The following is an 18088-nucleotide window of genomic DNA, read 5'->3' as shown; positions in this document are numbered from 1 at the left end:
ACTACTAAATATGTGTGCAAACCCCCTGCCCTGTAGGTGCGATAGGTTTTCCAGAATTAATTTCCAAATATCACCTTCAAAATATCACCGCCTGCCGCCATCCATTCGTGGAGGGGCGAGGTCTTCGGCCGCCTCGTGACTAACTTCAGAATTCAGATCATGTCATTCAGATGCAAGTGCAACATGATGGCCGTCACGTTGTTATGACAAGAGACGTCAAACGTTTCTAACATTCCTCGACGGAAACTGGACCAGCGTTTACCGTATCCGTCGTGTTCGTTTTAATAATTAAAACCAAGCAGTCCTGATTCCTTCATGTACACGCAGACAATAAAAATGCCGGTCCAGAAGGATTCGAACATCGTGAAAATCGCTGTCCAAATGACGGAGCAAGTGCCGCAACTCATTGAATTTAATCAGAAGCATCCATTGACCGGAATTATTCAGGTATTTTAGAATATAAGCGGGACTTATTACTTATTCTAAGGATGGTTGTTTACAATCAAAGGTATTATATTACCTCCATTCTTCATTAGGAACTGTGTAATGGATGGGGTCTGTCCGATCCTGACTCGTACTCGTTACAATTTTCCGACAGTAACAATCAAAATTATGTGACGGAGAAGAATCGTAATGAAGTAAAGAACGGTAGCATTTTGAGGCTGGAGTTCTCTCCTTCTAAAACAGCCAGTGACATTTTAGCGAAGCTCAATAACGGAACTATGGAAGAAAAGACTGCTGCCCTGCAGAAATTGAGCACTCTTAGTACGGACATGACATTTGCGTTCGAATTCATTAATAAGCAGGGACTAGCTCTGATTATATCTCAGGTATTTAAGATCTGAACGAATGATCAGTTTACTTTGAGTACTCCGCGCTATATTCCGCTGTACTTAATGTCTTTTATAGGTGGAAGGAGAGAAGTACAAAGGTAACGCGCTCGCATATGCGCTTCAATCATTCGTTGAACTGATGGATAAAGGGAACGTGTCGTGGGATATATTAGAAACACCTTTTATCAATAAAGTAGCCAGCTATGTGAACAATCAGGCTGTAAATCAAGGCAATAGTATCGTAGAAGCTTCGCTTAGCATCCTCGAGAACATAGTACTGAATTCTTCGGCAAAGTATGGACAAGTCGAGAAAGAAGTGACTTTCTCGAACCTGGTGATGCATTTACAAAGTATAAGCCCGCAGATACAACAAAATGCGATAGCATTGATAAACGCCCTATTCCTTAAAGCTGATTTATCTAAACGCAGATCTGTGGCTGGCACTCTCCAATCTAAACAAGTCAGAAATGTTTTCTTGACCAATATCATACAATCCACTGGCCAGGTACGAGATACTACAGCATTCTTTATTATAGTATTCGTCAACATTTACTACATTAGGGGCGGCCTTTAAATTACGTAAGGGTAATTTTGGCGAATTTTTACCCCCTCCTTCCCCCAGTATAAGAATACGTAAGATTTGATATTCCAACCCCCACCTTACATAATATTTTTTACACTTAATTTTTTCAGTTAAAATTCTTTTATAGGTTTATATACGGTGGCGGGCGAAAGAAAGTTTACACCATTTAAAATCGCATAACTTTTTTACAATTGGCCCAAACGACTTTCTTTCGTCTGCTACTGTAATTCATTTAACTCAGTTTCGGGAAATTTAAACTAAAACTACTTTTCTGGAACATTAATGATAAAATTTGTATTTATTGAAAAGTAGGTAAAAAAAATATTACGTAATAAATTCGCAACCCCCTCCCCCTCAAAAAGAGGCTTACGTAATTTAAGGATGATCTCTTATCACAATTTCTTTTACAGGTCGGTGCAGAAATGGCGCATCAGTTATATGTATTGCAGACATTAATGTTAAGTCTGTGGGAGCAACGGATGATGACGAAAATGGATCCTCAGGATCAAGATGCGCACGATAAAATTAAAGAGCTTAGGAGGATCGCTTTCGACACGGAAGGGGCAATTGGTGGGGACGTGACTGCTCGTAAACAGGGCCTTTATGCCAAGGATTATAAAAAATTGGGTTTCAAATATGATATTAATCCTGCTCTCGACTTCACGGAAACTCCTCCTGGAATGCTTGCCCTGGACTGCATGATTTACTTTGCGCGCAATCATACCGAAGCTTACACGAAAGTGGTTCTAGAGAATTCTTGTAGGGCGGATGAACACGAGTGTCCGTTTGGTAGGACGAGCGTGGAACTTGTTAAGCTGCTTTGCGAAGTAAGTGTGCGAACTTGTGCGTAATGTAATTTGAATAAATCAGACGTATCATTTCATCTGATTAGGTACTACGTATCGGAGAAGCGCCGAGCGAACAGGGCCAATCGTATCATCCCATGTTTTTCACTCACGACCATCCGTTTGAAGAGTTCTATTGCGTGTGCATAGTTCTATTGAACAAAACTTGGAAGGAGATGAGAGCTACTACTGAAGACTTCGTGAAAGTGTTTTCTGTCGTTCGAGAACAGATCACTAGAGCACTTCAGGGTAAGCCTACGGGGCTGGATAAATTTAAGAACAAGCTGCAACAATTAACGTACTCAACGATCACCAATCTCTGGCAACAAGAAAGAACCAGCAGAGAGGAGTGGGAAAGTCATGCAAGACCAATTGTTGAACTTAGAGAGCAAATTACACCTGAAATTCTGGATCTCATTCAGCAGCAACGCTTAGGCTTTCTAGTGGAGGGCACTAGATTTATGAAATACAGCGCGAGAGGACAGGTAATTGTCTTTTCTTTACAGAAAACTTGCCACGATAATAATAATTTTCTAGAACTTGTAATTTATACAGAGGATCAAAGACAAATTTTGGTACGTTCGACTTTCACCCAATCATAAAGTGTTTCATTATGGAGATTGCGATGAAAAGTCGGTGCCAACGATAGACGAGCTTCCCACAAAATTGGCTGTTGTTGAGATTCGTGGATTACTTACTGGCAGAGACTGCCCGCATATGAAAGATTTACAACGACGAAAAACCACGCATCAATTGGCATTTTCTTTAATCTTGGACTCCGTGGAAATGTCCAGCCTCGACTTCGTTGCTCCCGACGAACCAGTTTTTGATTACTGGACCGATGGCATTAATGCTTTGCTTGGTATGTAGTGGACACGTGATATTTGACTGTTTTCTAGAATTAGAGAAGTACAAGATTCATTTACAGGGAATAGGATGACCAGTAAAGAGGCGGACAATAATTTGGAAACATTATTGTCCATGGATATCAAATTGAGGCTTTTAGACGCGGAAGGGATCGATATTCCTCAAGATCCACCTGCTATACCTGATCCACCACCGAACTACGATTTTTGCTACGAACTGAAGTAAAAATCTTCTGTTGTGTTCAATAATATTAGAACTGTTTGACACGGGCATACGTAACTCATGTATTTGCAAGAATACTGCTATAATATTTTACTCTAGGCTGCAATTTTTATACGGACGAATCATTTTTTAGCATTTCTATCGATAGACGATGTTGTTTCCAACTACATATATTAGAAAACAAATATTTTAATTCTATAGGAAAACGCAACATATTTTACCAAAGATATATATTTACCTTTTACATATACAACTTATATATAACATTTTTACAATTATTTGTATATATGAATTTGATACTTAGATAACAGTATATTCAGCTTTATGACGAATAATATGTCTGTAGCAACATTTTTAATCAATTGATTATAACTATAATATAATGTTACTTCATTTAAAATTATGTTCACTAATACGATTATTTTATAAATATTTTGTAGAAGTTATTATAGATCAGAGGTGTAATAAAATTTGAAATCTAAGTTAATAAATTATTTATTCAAACATGCTTTATGAATAATATTATAGATACAAAGTGACAATATTAGAAGCAGTAACGATGTAGATCATGTGCAGGTACATATGTTGCAATTACTCCAAGAAAATAGTATTAATTGCATAATTAATCACATTTTTACATGCTCTACAAGTGCAGTACTGCTGTAAAATAGTGATCACAACTTACAATATCTCACATGATATCCTCCGATAGTATGTGGTAATTCTGAGGATCGTTTGCTTGATGATTTGGTGGGCAGAGGAAGAATTCGATAAAATTAAGGACAGGGCCTCTACTAAACGGATTCAGATATCTGCCCTTCTTGTCCCTTAAATACGAATACCGTTTATAATTAAACATCTCGTTTGTAGTTAAATTCATACACGCGTGTAGTACCTACATAAAAGAATGAGTTATTGAAAGTGCAGATAAACGTATTTCGCCTGTTACACACCCACAACTACGCTTATACTTACCGAAGTGCACGTCAGAATCCATCCAAGTCCACAGAAGACCAAAGCTTCTAATACACCCAGGACATACAGTAATTGGATTCCTTCAATCGCCATGCAGTAGCAGGCAAAGTAAATTGAAAATGAACAATTTATTGCTACGCACATAACGAAGAGGAAGAACCACATCCTGTAACGATAATAAATTCATTAATGGTAATGAACAGCTATATACGGTAGATTCAACGCGTATATAATATTTAACAACTTCACCTATTCCTTAAACCCACGCAGTTGTATATAAATGGGCAATGATGATCGAAATACGTGACGCATCTGTTACAGATTCTGCAGTGTTTAGCTCTTAGAGGCCTGAAGCACCTACAACTGTGACACAATCGAGACAACAGTACATTCCGTTTTTTCCATTTATCGAAGTATGGAATCTAAAACGAAGCCTCTCGTTACTACCACGTGATACATCATATCCATTGATGATCATATTTCGAAGCTATACTTGTTTAATTGCCCTGTAGTAGGTTTCGCTATTTTGCGGCACATAGCCGGGGTCTCTCCTGTTCGCCACAATCCACGAAATCCACATAACGATATTCCAATAAATGAAGCAATAATGACTGCCACGTAGAAGATTCCATGTTAGCGGGATACATTTTAATAGGTACATTGGATATCCCCACAGTAGAACAGATATCATAAATAGTAATATAGGTCCTTTACTGTTCCCAGCTCCACCGAATAGTAGTGCCCTTGAAAGGAGAACGGAACATGAGTATATAGTACACCTGCCAATGTTCCATAAGGGATAGAAATGATTTAAACCAGAGTTCGTTGATGGGAGGAATCCATCTAGCCCGTCGTTTCTGTTCAGCCTGAAGTATTCGTACGATTTCTGAATGCCTGTGGCTCTTTGCCAACTGCAATGGGGTTTTACCATTCTTGTCGCGAGGCTCCAGTTCAACTTTGCTCTTCTCGCACAGTATTTTCACGCAACTGACATTGCCGGATAGGCACGCTAAATGTAACGGGGTGGATCCGAAGTAGTCTGGCTTCTGTAAGTCTACTCCACTGTACATAAGTAATCTTATTAGCTCGGCATGGCCCTTGTATGCTGCCCAATGGAGGGCGGTGTCCCCATTTATGTCTGTCAAGTGGCCCAGGGCGCCAGATCCCAACAAGAATGCTGCAGTCGCAAATTTTCCAAACATACAGGCTGTCATCAGAGGCGTTAGACCTTTAAAATCTGCCGCGTTAACAGCAACTCCTGCCTAAGGAACAAGAATTTTGCAAGCTCTGGATGGGACACAGTCAAGTACTATCTTACCTTTAACAGCAATTGAACTATAGCGCTATGGCCCTTCCGACAAGCCCAATGTATCGGCCTAGGCCCTTGTGTTCCCAGACAGGAAAGGTCGACTGGTCCGTTCCTTTCTATCAAGTATCTCATTACCTATCGCAGAACAGATCATCGAATGAAACAACAGCTTCTCTTTATCAGAGTTTAAGGGGGTAACAACAACTTGAAGCCCGGAAAAGAGTGCGATTTTTTTTAATTTTATGTTAGATATCCATACTTCGTAGGAAAGTCACTGATATGGGGTTTAAATGTGCATGTAGTGGACAGTATTTTAGAATTTTTGCATGACAAAATATACAGTTTTAATTAAGTTACAGAGGCCGCCATAGAACGCGACGCGACGAACACGATCTGATGTTCCGCACTTTATTCACTTCACGTTCATCTGAGAAAAAAAGGGGAGCATTTTTTTAATCTATATTAATATAGTTATAGTTAAGCATATGGAAATTTAATTAGAATAATTTTTGGAGAAATGGCGGAGCTTAAAGGGGAAAGTTCTAAAATTTCGAGTCAGTTTAAGGAAAAAATCTTGCACATTTAAACCCCATATCAATGGCTTTCCTACTACGTATGGATATCTAGCATAAAATTAAAAAAAAATTGCACTTTTTTCCAGGCTTCAAGGTATTGTTCCCCCTTAATGAAGGGGGTTCCCACTTCTATGTTCCCATCCAAAGCAGCCCAGTGGGCAGGAGTGTATCCCCATTCATCCCTTGCGCTTAATACACTCAGGCCATTCTTGTCCACCAGTTCATCGACTGCCCCAATTTCACTGTAACGCAAGTTCAACGTCCCGTTACTTTCCAGTCCCTTCCTACTTATATAAAAGAAGCTGTAAGAGAGAAGTGTCAGAAAGGACGTAAGCTCACCCAGCTCTAAGAAGCTCGAAAATCTGCTTCGTCTCGTCGGACGGTGTTTGGCCGGAGGCAGTCTCGTCCGCGTAAATGTTATCGTCGGGGCCATTTCGTGGCTGCAGCTCGTTGCCTTTAGCAGATCCATGATTCTGATGAGTGGTGCTAGAAATTGGAGTGTTTGGTAGATGCCCGACCATGTCGGGGTCGGGACTTAGTTCCCATACGGATCTCGCTGCACCAGGCCCTGTTACAGGGCTCACTGGGTACACCTGAAGTGCCAAATCCAATATTTACAACATCGCAGTCATATAACGTCCAGTTAAATTTGCTACCAAAACGCATCGACCAGCATTGACGAACACTGTTGCTCAAAGATCATGCTTTTAGGCGCCATAAATTTGAAAGTTGGCGGTAGTTTTAAAGGCACGATTTTCTGTACAGGTGCGTCCTTTTTCAGCGGGCCCGATATCTGATGGGACTTTGGATTCCAATAGCGTAATTACCGCGCTTGTATACGAGGGATATCTACTTTATACTTCACCTTACAAAGCGTCGCGAGATCCGTGTTTATACGCTCGTGTTCGGAAGGTGTCCTGAAGGATGCGCCTTGCGTGGATGTTGTCCCACCTTCCGGAACGGTTAGTCACAAGGAAACGTTCGGTCCGACCATGTTTATCCAATACTTTTCTTTCTGTGCAGCCCTCCCGCCACCGTGGCACGTTCTAGAACAATAGCCTCGTTACAGAGCGGTGTAACAAGTCACGAACAGTAATGTCCGCATTTCCGAATGAGACCGACTATCGTTGCTTGACATTGCGCATACAAATCAATACCGTGGTTGAATGAACGCCTGCGTACTAAAATCCCCGGAAATGCGAAGCTTTCGTTGCCCACCTTTCTGTTTTTTAACGAAAAACTCACAATCAGGAAAAGTTCAACTCTTTATCGTATTCCATACGGCAGAAGAATTAACGAGGAAGTCTATGAAGATCGTCTTAAGCATTCGGTATCCTTTACTAGTCTAGTAGACTAGTAGAGGATGCCACATGCTTAAGATGATCTTAAGAATAAGTAGCGACTCTGAATACCGTCCTAGGTAAATAAATCGAAGTCTTGATATGCATTTTTGAATTTTTTTTGCTATGCTTTAATTGTTTAAAAATGCAACCTTCTCGTTTGTAACACATACATTAACAGTTTAACTTAATTAAAAAAAATTCTTTCCTTATTTATTAATGCGAGTTTTTTTGTTCGGCTTCTTTAAGCGTAAAGGCACGGTAATAGGGGCAGGGCAGAGTAATAGGAACACGTACCCTAAATTTATTCTGAATATAATTCGTAAGTTTCACTTACAAATAGTTTCTGTATATTTGGTTTTATTTCAAAATACCCGCACTCCGACGAGCGCTCTGCCAGCGCTCCACGGGTACCAACCCGCGTTCGCATCCTAAAATCCCCGCTAAAATACGCAACAGTACAAAAAATTGGTACAAATACCGGTGGTGACCAGAGGGCGGGGTAACATCTTTTTCGGAGGTTTACATTGTATGTACATACAAACATACGATTATTATCCCGCTTCGATAGCGAGCATTTAACGCAAGAAAAACTGCTTCCGTTCAGGAATTTAAAGAAACCGTTTTGATACCGGTTAGTAACGCAGTACTTTTTCTATTCTTCAGTTTGAAATTCATGGCAGGTTACCTTCTTACACGTATCTTAATAAATATGTAGCCATCTCGAATATAAGCGTGAAAATAAAGAGAAAAGTAGTTATCGCATGTATTGGTGTACACTATTTATTTGACAGCATCCTGCCCACGGATATAGGAAACATGGGAAATTGGCAACTGGAGATTGGAAGGATGATGTTATATGTTTCCTTTCCAGTTGGAATTTTTCATTACTTCAATCAGACAGAAAATATTGAAGAATGGCTAATCGACCAGAAGAAAAAGTATTGTTCCACAAATCAAAGCCAACACAACGAATTTATGCTTTACATTGAGAAATTCAACAGGGAAAAGCGAGTTAAACAACTTGATGAAATTGAACAGCAATATCGTAGTATGACAATGAAATAAATTATGCAAGCTGGATAGTCACATATTTAAGTGGCTCAACATGGGGTTCTGTAAATGCGAGGATACGTTTATCATTGTTCCATTATTATTATGGTTATTAGCCTTTTCACTGGTTGAGCAAACCTGATAATTTGTAATAATGATTATCATTAGTTTCTCTGCTACTGTAAAATATTACGATAAATAAAGGTCACACGAATATCGAGAACGAAATGCAAAGTATTGGCATTACTTTTATGCATTAACCCGTTGAGAACCTAATAGCAATGTTACGCACATACATAATTTTCATTTTTGTACAAATCTTTCTCATAAATTAGTAGTCATTAGCAATTTTTGGACAATTACAGCGAGTGTGCCAGCAACTTTGGCAGCAAATTTATGTATCGGAATTTCCTCGAGCTCCGAGCGAAATATTCCGAATTAATAAGAATCTATCGAAACTCGAAAACGCCGTTTGTGAAAAATAAATCGAACGTACTTATTATCTCAAATTGGTGAACGGAAACGACAAATGTTTATTGAATTAGTGAATCCACTTCCCGGAGGAATCGACTATCGCGACAAAGAGGAAGACACGATGCTTAACGCTTGGTTGTCGACCAAGAACAGATACTCGGGTTCTCAACGAATTACGAGTTGTTTAAAAATAATTCGTCTAGGTTTTCAAGTTGCTACTGTTGCAGGCCAGCTGTGTAGGCGGTACCTGGGCCCTCGATTATTTTCAGGTGTCCATGCCCATTATGCCTGCCCACGCTCCAAGTATTTATTATTATTGATTATTATATAGACCGTATTCACAAAATATTGTAAAACAATTAACGAAACGCCAACAGTGTGAAGTACGGTGAAGTACGGTGAAGTAGGCCGCTCGCCGTGCGATATATTTTCTAGCCGAGAGGCGAGAGCAGGCGAGACCGCGAGAGTATACGTATTAAGTGCGGAAGTTCATACACATGTATGCACACATACACACAGAGATGCTACCAGCCCTACATAGCACTCATAGCAGTACTCTCTTCACATAGGTATATGGTATGGCAATACCAACAGTTACTTATGTATGTATATACCAATAGCATACTTGCATAGGTATTAAGAATCGTTATTTCGTGGCAATTGATAGCAATTCGTATTCATAGATCGAAGAAATAGACGGTGTTCATAAAGGTGCCGGTTGCTGCCGGTGTTAAGAGGTGCGCGTGCGATACGTGCATATCGCTTCCAATCGCTTCGTCGTCGGCCGTCGCGGTGGGTCGCGGTCGTCGCCCTACAATCCCTACACATTTTGTCGTTTTTCCTCGGATATTGTATAGAAAACGCGAGTGATTTACCATGGCACAAGTACGGTACACTCGTAATTTATTTCTACGAGGGATATGCGTGATATATCTCTTTGCATTTCTTAGCTTTTATGTACAAATTCCTGGTGAGTATTTTCAAAGCATATTCTTGCTCCTCCTTTTTCGTTTTCACTTTTCTTTCTTCTTCTTTGGCTGCATACGCATAGTTACATACACACGATGGCAAACTTTTGTTGTAATATAAATGATGACTTTTTTCTATCGAGTGCAACGAAGGAAGCAGAAAGTATTATGTACTTACAATTTTCAGCATAAACTTCCTTGCGATAGTACACTCTTTGTCGTTGTAATCTTTATCATTTAACTACGCTACAGATATTTGTTGATTATTAATATTCTATATCCGAGTGAAGAAGAGACGTGTACGTTAATGGGTGTATATTTATATTTCATGGGAAAGGATTATACGGCGACAATGGGATTCTACCAGCTAGAACTCAGTTAGATCTAAAGAGTCGAATGCCTCTGCTTCATAAATTAAAACAGAAACCAACGTTATTATGGTTCGCTCCTTATTTTGGACTGAATGTAGAGTACATGTTAGATGTATCGTCGCTTTTCGGAGTGATTCTTTCCTTTGCTGGGTAAGAGCTGTCACTAGTTATCTCTACTCTTCTCACTGTCCAGATTTGTATGGAACAATAATAGGTTCGTTTCTATTTTCTGCAGGTTCGTCTCGCAAAGATTTTGTATCGCGGTGGTGTTTGCATTGCTTTGGTCCATATATTATTCTCTATATCAAATTGGCCAGACATTTATGTGGTTCCAATGGTAAGTATGAATAGAATTCGCTTTAAAGTGATCTCTGTGAGATTCTTTTTGTTGTGTGGTTCCCGAATCAAAGTGAAATCATATATATATTAGGGTGGCTCTTATTTTCAACTTTTGAATTTTCTTCGGGGCAGCCTCCAGAATAATTACAGATAATTAAAAAAAAATCTGTGTAAAGATTGAGCTCGATCGGATAACGGGAAAGGGTGCCCCTGGGCCCTTAAACATTTAAATCACTATTTAACAGCTCACGAAGTCGATTTTATATAATATCCTCCAAGTTATTGATTAAATAAAAAAATATGTCAAACAAAAGTTATAGATCCGTACAAGGAGCAGCTGTTATTCGATCGAGCTCAAACTTTACACAGATTTTTTTTTAATTATTTGGAACTATTCTGGTGGGTGTCCCGAAGAAAATCCTGAAAAAAAATTTACCAAGAGTAAATAAGAGCCACCCTAATATATATATTCTAATTGCGGGTAACTGTAAAATTATCGTGCTGATTCATATTTTATTTCTCATCACACAGGGATGTGCTGTTGTTGGAAGCAGGATTTTTATGTATACTTGTAGCCCCGATTTGGTATTCTCAGCGTGGGAAAGTAAACACGCCGAGCGATGCAGTTACCTTCTGGAGTGTACGTTGGCTACTTTTTCGTCTAATGTTCTCCAGTGGAGTAGTGAAACTTGTCTCCGGTTGCCCGATATGGTGGAAATTGGACGGTACGAGATCCCAGATTCCGTATATTTATAAATATAAATGCACGCGCGATGAAACACGATTAAGGAATAGTCTCGTTGTTCTGTTGAAAATGTTACAGCTCTGAACGTGCATTTTGAATCGCAGTGTATACCTACCCCGTTGGCGTGGTACGCTCACCACTTGCCAACGTGGTTTTTGCGTCTCACTACTGTCGCCGTAAACATTCTCGAGCTGGTTATTCCATTTCTATTCTTCTTCCCGAGCAGGAAAGTGAGGACAACAGCTTTTTACGCACAGGTATCAACTATAGAGTGGACCAGCTTTATTAATTTATATACGATCGTTCCGTTCTTACGTATAGTAACGATTTCTCCATCTTTCCAGATGTTCCTTCAAATACACATCATAGCGACGGGGAATTATAATTTCTTCAATTTTCTGACAATTTGTTTGTGCATCTCTCTACTCGACGATCAGTTCTTCTATAAGAGAAAATCTAGAAACAATAGTTACAATATTGTGAGACATCTCTCCACGGTATTGTGTATTCTGGTTTATACGGGAGTCCTGTACGGAACATGCGTGCATTACAATGTTCGAATCACGGACAACTGGACCATTCAAAGCGATATTGGTACGTACATGCGTGTCTTTACAAGCCTATGGAATAAATTGTTTTTTATAAACGTAGAGTAGACAACTATTCTCATCCCTGCCGCCATATCACGCAATTCTATTTCTAGGATTTACCCAAGAGCAGTTCGAACATGTTTTATCACGTGCAATTCCAATCTCCATCTACATTGGCGTAGCGTCTCTTGGTTTCACTATAGCGGACGCAATAGTCAACTCTTTAACTGTCAAGGGGATACGAAATAAAATTCTCACGGTGTTTGTTACGAATCTGTACATGGCAGCAGTTTGCTTCATCTTTGCTATGAGTATCGTAAGTACACTCATATATATGTACATGTGTATATTAAGCTCACATGACATGAAGCGTCCGTGACTATTTGCGAAAGACTGAAATTGATAGTAATAAAAAAGCCAGTGACATTTTGTATTTAGGTACCATACGCTACGCTGCATCATTCTCTTAATTCCACGGTACCTACTCAACTAAGGCAGATTCATGGAAAAGTTGAACATATTCATCTGGTGAATAGTTACGGGTTATTTAGACGTATGACGGGAACGGGAGGTAGACCAGAAGTAGTCATCGAAGGTGGCGATAGCATCGATGGTCCATGGAAAGAATATGAATTTTTATATAAGCCAGGAAATGTTAATAATTCATTGCCCTTTGTTGGTGAGACACTTTGTGAAAACTATTGTCTTTATTATGTATTTCTTTCTTTGTCTTACTCTTGCTCGTAATTCTTTGTTCCTCTTGATATTCTGAAATAGTACCTAATTACAGTAATAATCTCCGAGCTTCTCGATATATTTCCCGACATACAATTTATATACGACCGCGGTACTGTGTTTTCTTTTCTTCATTCTTTTCTTTTATTTCTTCAGCTCCTCATCAACCACGTCTTGACTGGCAAATGTGGTTTGCTGCACTGGGTACTTATCATCAGAATCCGTGGTTGATGTCGTTAGCATATCGCCTCTTGAGCGGTCAACCCGAAGTCTTGGCTTTAATGAATCAGGTGTCAAGTCCGTTCCATGAAAAACCACCGAGATATATTAAAGCTAGCCTTTATCGTTACCACTACACCCCGTGGAGTAGTCAGTCGTGAGTATTTTACACTTTACGCGCTTTTAAATGCACAACGACACTGCACCTTCCTCGATAGCTTGACTTTACTTACTTGACTCGTTTGTTGCTTCTTCACCTTATTCTTCATCTTTTTTTTTCTTGTTAGATGGAAGAAACAAGCGTGGTGGACAAGAGAAAAAATCGGAGAATATTTTCCGATCTTTAGTCACGATCATCCACCTCTTATCGAGTATTTATCGAAGATGAAAATTATTCAAGACAAGCCAACTTTTAAAGTTACAAACGAACCACTAAAACTGCTTCTCGACAGTATCAGGTCTATGGTTCGTAAAATTGAAGCCAGCCTTCTGTTATGGGGAGTCTTTACGGCGGGCTGTGCAATTATTATGACTAACTATAATAATTCAATTTTGAAAAAAAAGTAACTACATGGTTAGTCTGTAACACCTTAACGGATAATGGTTATATCTAAAAATGAATTGCAGTCTTTTACAGAGGCCGCCCGAAACTATTGTGTTATACAGCGATTGCCCGCCTTGGGGTTTTTTTTTCTACCGTGCGGCGGTTGCGTTGATGCATGCATGTATGTATGTATGGATGTATGTATATATGTACGTACGAAAGAATTCGTCGGTGGCCGATGCGGTCGGGTATCGTATTGGATATGACCGAGTCGTAAGGCCAAAATTCAGGGTACGATTAGCTTTCACCAGCGCACGGAGTACTCCATGCCCTTTGCGATGCCCGATTAGGAATACAATGTACACACCTGTTTACTACAGCGGGTGAATGTAGTGAATTTCGTTACGAGAAAATATTTAGCATATAATATAGAAAAATATACTGTTTATTTTGCATTAATGACTGAGAACCATGTACTTACAACTAAATTTCGGAGATTGCGATATCTCGCGTTCCAACGTCAACTGAGATTAACATCATTATCAATATCAATATTATCGTTAATTGCTTACACCTTTGTACTTTTTGCCACAAACGAGAGAAACCATAACGCATTTACGCATTTTATATTGAATCTCATCACCCGAAGGAAAAGAAGTATAATATTTAGCATTTAGGCGAACACAATTATTGTATTCACACGGGTTTGTGTTTCATATAGGTATCTTGGAACAATAATTACCTCGCAATATAATCTTTGAAATAATTGAAAAGGCTTGAAAACTTGGCTCGCCAGAGTTGTTATTCCCTCGAAAACACGGTATCATCGCTGGAAAGGGATTGTATTTGTTTTTCCAACTTGTTCCGTCTATCAATATTCCATGTGTAATTTCAACACGTTGAATTCCCGTTGTGTTTAATGAATGATTTTGATTTCTTCGTCTTATGCGTTTCTGGTATACAAGACACCTCGGAAGCTTTCCTCTTCAAGGTTACATCATCGTATGAGAATGTATCTATCGCATAAACTTCCGGTAACACAGTTTTTGACAGAGCAACGGGATACTTGAATAATTGCTCTAAACGTGTTTCCAATAAACTAAACGATTCAATAAATTTCTTCGATCCGATAATCAACTGACCCGGGTTACTGCCGCTGCCTGTTTCGTTCAATCGCTTCGAGTACATTAAATTTTTTAAACTCTGTAAAGTCGCGTATGTCGCTTCGACCGTGGATGATGTATCGTTATCCTTGATCGTTGCTGTGCTAGAAATGGGCACGGAATGCCGTGGTTTTTCAAGCACACTAAACAATGTGGCGGTATTGGTTGTTTTTCCGAGTGGTTTCTTGCAATTGTCGCCTCGCGAGTCAAAATGACCGTGATCGAAAATATTATTGCTTCGAAACAAAGTATTAGCGATACTTTTACAACGAGCCATCGAATTGTCGCTTAAAGTATTCCTATTGTTGCTGCTGCTACTATCTTGTTGTTGTTGCCGCCGTCGTCGCTGTCGTCGTTGCACCGTGGAAACGTCTTGCGTGTCGCATGCTTGTTGACCTTTCGAGCTATAAACTTTGAGTAAATGACTAATCTTTTGAAATTGTAACTCTTGTTCGTTACCACCGATCTGAGATATCACAAAGTCTGGAGTGTCGAGGTCTATCGTTTTCTCGATTAAAAATGTATTCTTTGTATTTAGATCATAGTCGATGCACCGAGTTTTGACTAATTTCTTTAATTTTACCCGCGAGTCGAATGGTGGTGGTGGCACAAAATGAGAACCCTTGTCCGCGGCGGTATAACTTGTCCCAAACATACGTGAACTGCACTCGTCTATAACTTGGAGATACATAGCCTTGTCGTGCTTTGTCTTTGCATATTCTCCCAACGAACATAAAAGTTGCCTGTCTCTATCCCTTAATTTTAAATCATCAATGTCGCTAGGCATACAAAGCTCAGCATCCAACGATTTTAAGGTGGTATATAAATTTTTTGTACAACATTTTAACTCTTGCCCAGTATAGAGCTTCTGGTTACGAACGGATCTTTCTATCGCGTGTTCTCTATGGAAATATTCTATCAACTCCTTATCCACGTTACTGTTACAATTTCCATTTGATGGATCGTCGTTATTAAAATCGAGTATAGCTTGGTGAGCTTCTTCCCTTCTTATTCTTTCATCGCCATCGTCCTCTTCTTCATCCTCTTCTCTTTCATTCTCTTCTCCTTCAGCCTCATCTTCCTCTCCTCCTTTATCTTCTTGCCTTCTCAGATTTTTACTTTTGAAGCGGTTCCTATTCAAGTCAAGAATAGAAATACCTCTGTTAATGTATCTTTGCAGAGCTGCATGGCGATGTCTCAATTGGGTTCTAGTTTTGGAAGAAAATGCTGTAGCTATTTGAGACCAATTAGGTCCAAAGCGTTGGAAGAGTTCCAACAGCTTCGAATCATTCTCGAGCGTCCATATGTTCCAATTTTTCACTCGATTAGTCGTTAACGTGTGATAACGATCGTGAAGTTGAACCGTCGACCTGTTAGGCATCAGTGCAGCAGATATTTTACGAAAATTTGTACCATACTTGGTGATAGCATCCCTTAAAACGTTATCTTCGCTCTTGCTGAATCTACCTTTTCTTAGATATGGCGCTAAGCTATAAGTCCAACGAAAGTAAGCTTGCTGTTTAGTCCTGTTCCGCATCCAACTGGCCATCTCGCCCCAAGGAATAAAGTCACCAATTTTAAATATTTCGACTAGGCTCAAAAGTCGTTTATCCTCCTCATTTTCCCAAACACAATTTCTAATTTTAGGCAACGTTTTTGTCGTGTTATATCTAATGAAACATTGATAGGCTGTACGATTTGTATTCAGTCGCTCCGCAATTTTGTCCCAGTTTTGAAATTTCAGCTTCCTCGCGATGTCTTTCAATTTATTATCTTCTGGTCTTGTCCAACAGTTCTTGTTGATATCAGGAAAAAGAAAGACATTCCACATAACGCGACAATCGAGTGGTGAATGTATATCCTCGAAATGAGCAGAGGATATTTTAAACCAATCGAATTCTCTTTCTCGTAATGGCCCAATCATTTCTTTTAAATCTCTAGGTGGGAATTTCTCTATCCTCCTCTTTTGCTGTTCCTGGCGATTCGCATCGACAGGTATTTTGAGCGTCACATTCGCGTGCTCTGTACGTTCCATCTTATGAGATGATAGTGTATCGGACAAAGCTTCTTCTTGTATAGCTTTTAACAGAGTATTTCTCTCCTTCGGCGTCCATGGAGAGACTCTGGGAAGGTTTCTGATTTGTAACTCTTTGTAGCTCTCTTTTAATGTTTCATCTTCGTTATTGGGAGGAAAAAAGTAATCCCTGTCCTTGAAGTAGGGTATACCTGCATTGCAAATCAAAACCTTTGTGTCTACAATCGAATGTTTTCGTAGAGTAGTTTCTACCAGTGTTAACTTTTTCTCGCACTTTTCAAGAGCAGCGGTTATGTGCTTTTTCAAATCCAATAGGAAGGAGATTATTTGTTTGTTCGAATTCAACATGCGATCGCAGTTTTCGATATCACATTCCAGAAATTCATTCTCAGCCTGATCACACTTCAATCTCTCCCGCAACGTATAATCTTTTATATACACTTCCATGCCCTCGGATGATGGTTCGTCGCTTTTAATCCCGGATGTATATTCATAATGATCTTGCCCTCCGCGTTCGGAAAACGACATGTCTCCCGATAATAATAGGGTCTTGGCATCGAAATCATCATCATCGTCACTTTCATCCGCCGTTGGCTTGTTGTCCATCATCGCGCGGTCAACCGCAACTCTATTCCTTTGTTTCCAGTAATTGGGTGTATTAGTATACTTGTGTATGTATACATGTAAGTACCACGTTATTATCGATTAATCGACTCGACACTACTACTACAGTACATGTATGTGTGTATATATATATGTAAGCTATGTATGCACACACGTGCATACACAGTCGTTATAGCAGTTTGTATACATGTCAAGTGCGCATGAAACGTTCATCGAAACGCGTAACTCGCTTTTGCTTAAGAGCGTGTGCAAGTAAAATTTCATTCCAATGTACACCCCTGGTACTAATTCCAGATATACACATTATCACATATTATATAGTGACAGAAGTAGCTGTGGCATGCACGGAAAGATGTATTCACCGTCAGTGACGGTCAGTGAACGGCGGAAAATACAGGAATAATCAAACTATTTCGCGGAGGGGGAATAACCAATCAATGCCAAGGTGGGAAACGAACGGCGCCACCGTCGAGCCAACCAAGCTAGCCAAGGGAAATGAGGCCGCAGCCAACCAGCGTCGACAACAGCTTTCCCGCTGCTAGCTTGGTTTGGTGTTACGAGTTGCGATTCTCGCTCTAGCGGCGTCTAGCGTAAGCTCTTAAAGCGCGAAGTTCGAACTTTAAAGAGTTAAGGATGAAGTTTATTACATTTGAAATTTGTCTTCGCCTCCTTCCTTATA

At 39.7% G+C, this 18088-nt stretch overlaps 4 protein-coding genes across 4 annotated transcripts; 2 read left to right on the top strand and 2 right to left on the bottom strand.

Annotated features, from left to right (window-relative positions):
- Window positions 1–92: 92 nt before the first annotated feature.
- On the top strand, window positions 93–4217 carry Ced-12 (engulfment and cell motility Ced-12). Its single transcript, XM_076816222.1, has 7 exons — window positions 93–447; window positions 537–830; window positions 910–1338; window positions 1827–2243; window positions 2309–2746; window positions 2817–3123; window positions 3190–4217. The coding sequence occupies exons 1-7, from the start codon at window positions 316–318 to the stop codon at window positions 3351–3353; spliced, it is 2181 nt and encodes a 726-aa protein (XP_076672337.1). The 5' UTR covers window positions 93–315; the 3' UTR covers window positions 3354–4217.
- Patsas (palmitoyltransferase Patsas) lies at window positions 3830–7383 on the bottom strand. The gene is made up of 10 exons (XM_076816224.1): window positions 7367–7383; window positions 7075–7255; window positions 6549–6802; window positions 6337–6451; window positions 5644–5769; window positions 5142–5587; window positions 4819–5068; window positions 4575–4747; window positions 4326–4491; window positions 3830–4245 (listed from the first exon to the last, which is right to left on the bottom strand). The coding sequence occupies exons 3-10, from the start codon at window positions 6728–6730 to the stop codon at window positions 4042–4044; spliced, it is 1662 nt and encodes a 553-aa protein (XP_076672339.1). The 5' UTR covers window positions 6731–6802; window positions 7075–7255; window positions 7367–7383; the 3' UTR covers window positions 3830–4041.
- A 2348-nt stretch (window positions 7384–9731) lies between these two features.
- On the top strand, window positions 9732–14046 carry LOC143371260 (lipase maturation factor 2). The gene is made up of 10 exons (XM_076816223.1): window positions 9732–10046; window positions 10382–10565; window positions 10651–10752; window positions 11286–11479; window positions 11578–11756; window positions 11844–12093; window positions 12203–12405; window positions 12528–12768; window positions 12981–13200; window positions 13331–14046. The coding sequence occupies exons 1-10, from the start codon at window positions 9953–9955 to the stop codon at window positions 13608–13610; spliced, it is 1947 nt and encodes a 648-aa protein (XP_076672338.1). The 5' UTR covers window positions 9732–9952; the 3' UTR covers window positions 13611–14046.
- On the bottom strand, window positions 12980–17508 carry Pbp95 (proximal sequence element A Pbp95). The gene has a single exon (XM_076816217.1). The coding sequence runs from the start codon at window positions 17392–17394 to the stop codon at window positions 14479–14481; it is 2916 nt and encodes a 971-aa protein (XP_076672332.1). The 5' UTR covers window positions 17395–17508; the 3' UTR covers window positions 12980–14478.
- Between the last annotated feature and the right edge of the window lie 580 nt (window positions 17509–18088).

The sequence above is a fragment of the Andrena cerasifolii genome, chromosome 7, assembly GCF_050908995.1.
Source record: "Andrena cerasifolii isolate SP2316 chromosome 7, iyAndCera1_principal, whole genome shotgun sequence".
NCBI lineage: Eukaryota > Metazoa > Arthropoda > Insecta > Hymenoptera > Andrenidae > Andrena > Andrena cerasifolii.
The sequence above is the reverse complement of the archived record's forward strand: the minus strand, read 5'-3'. Positions and strand labels throughout refer to the sequence as shown.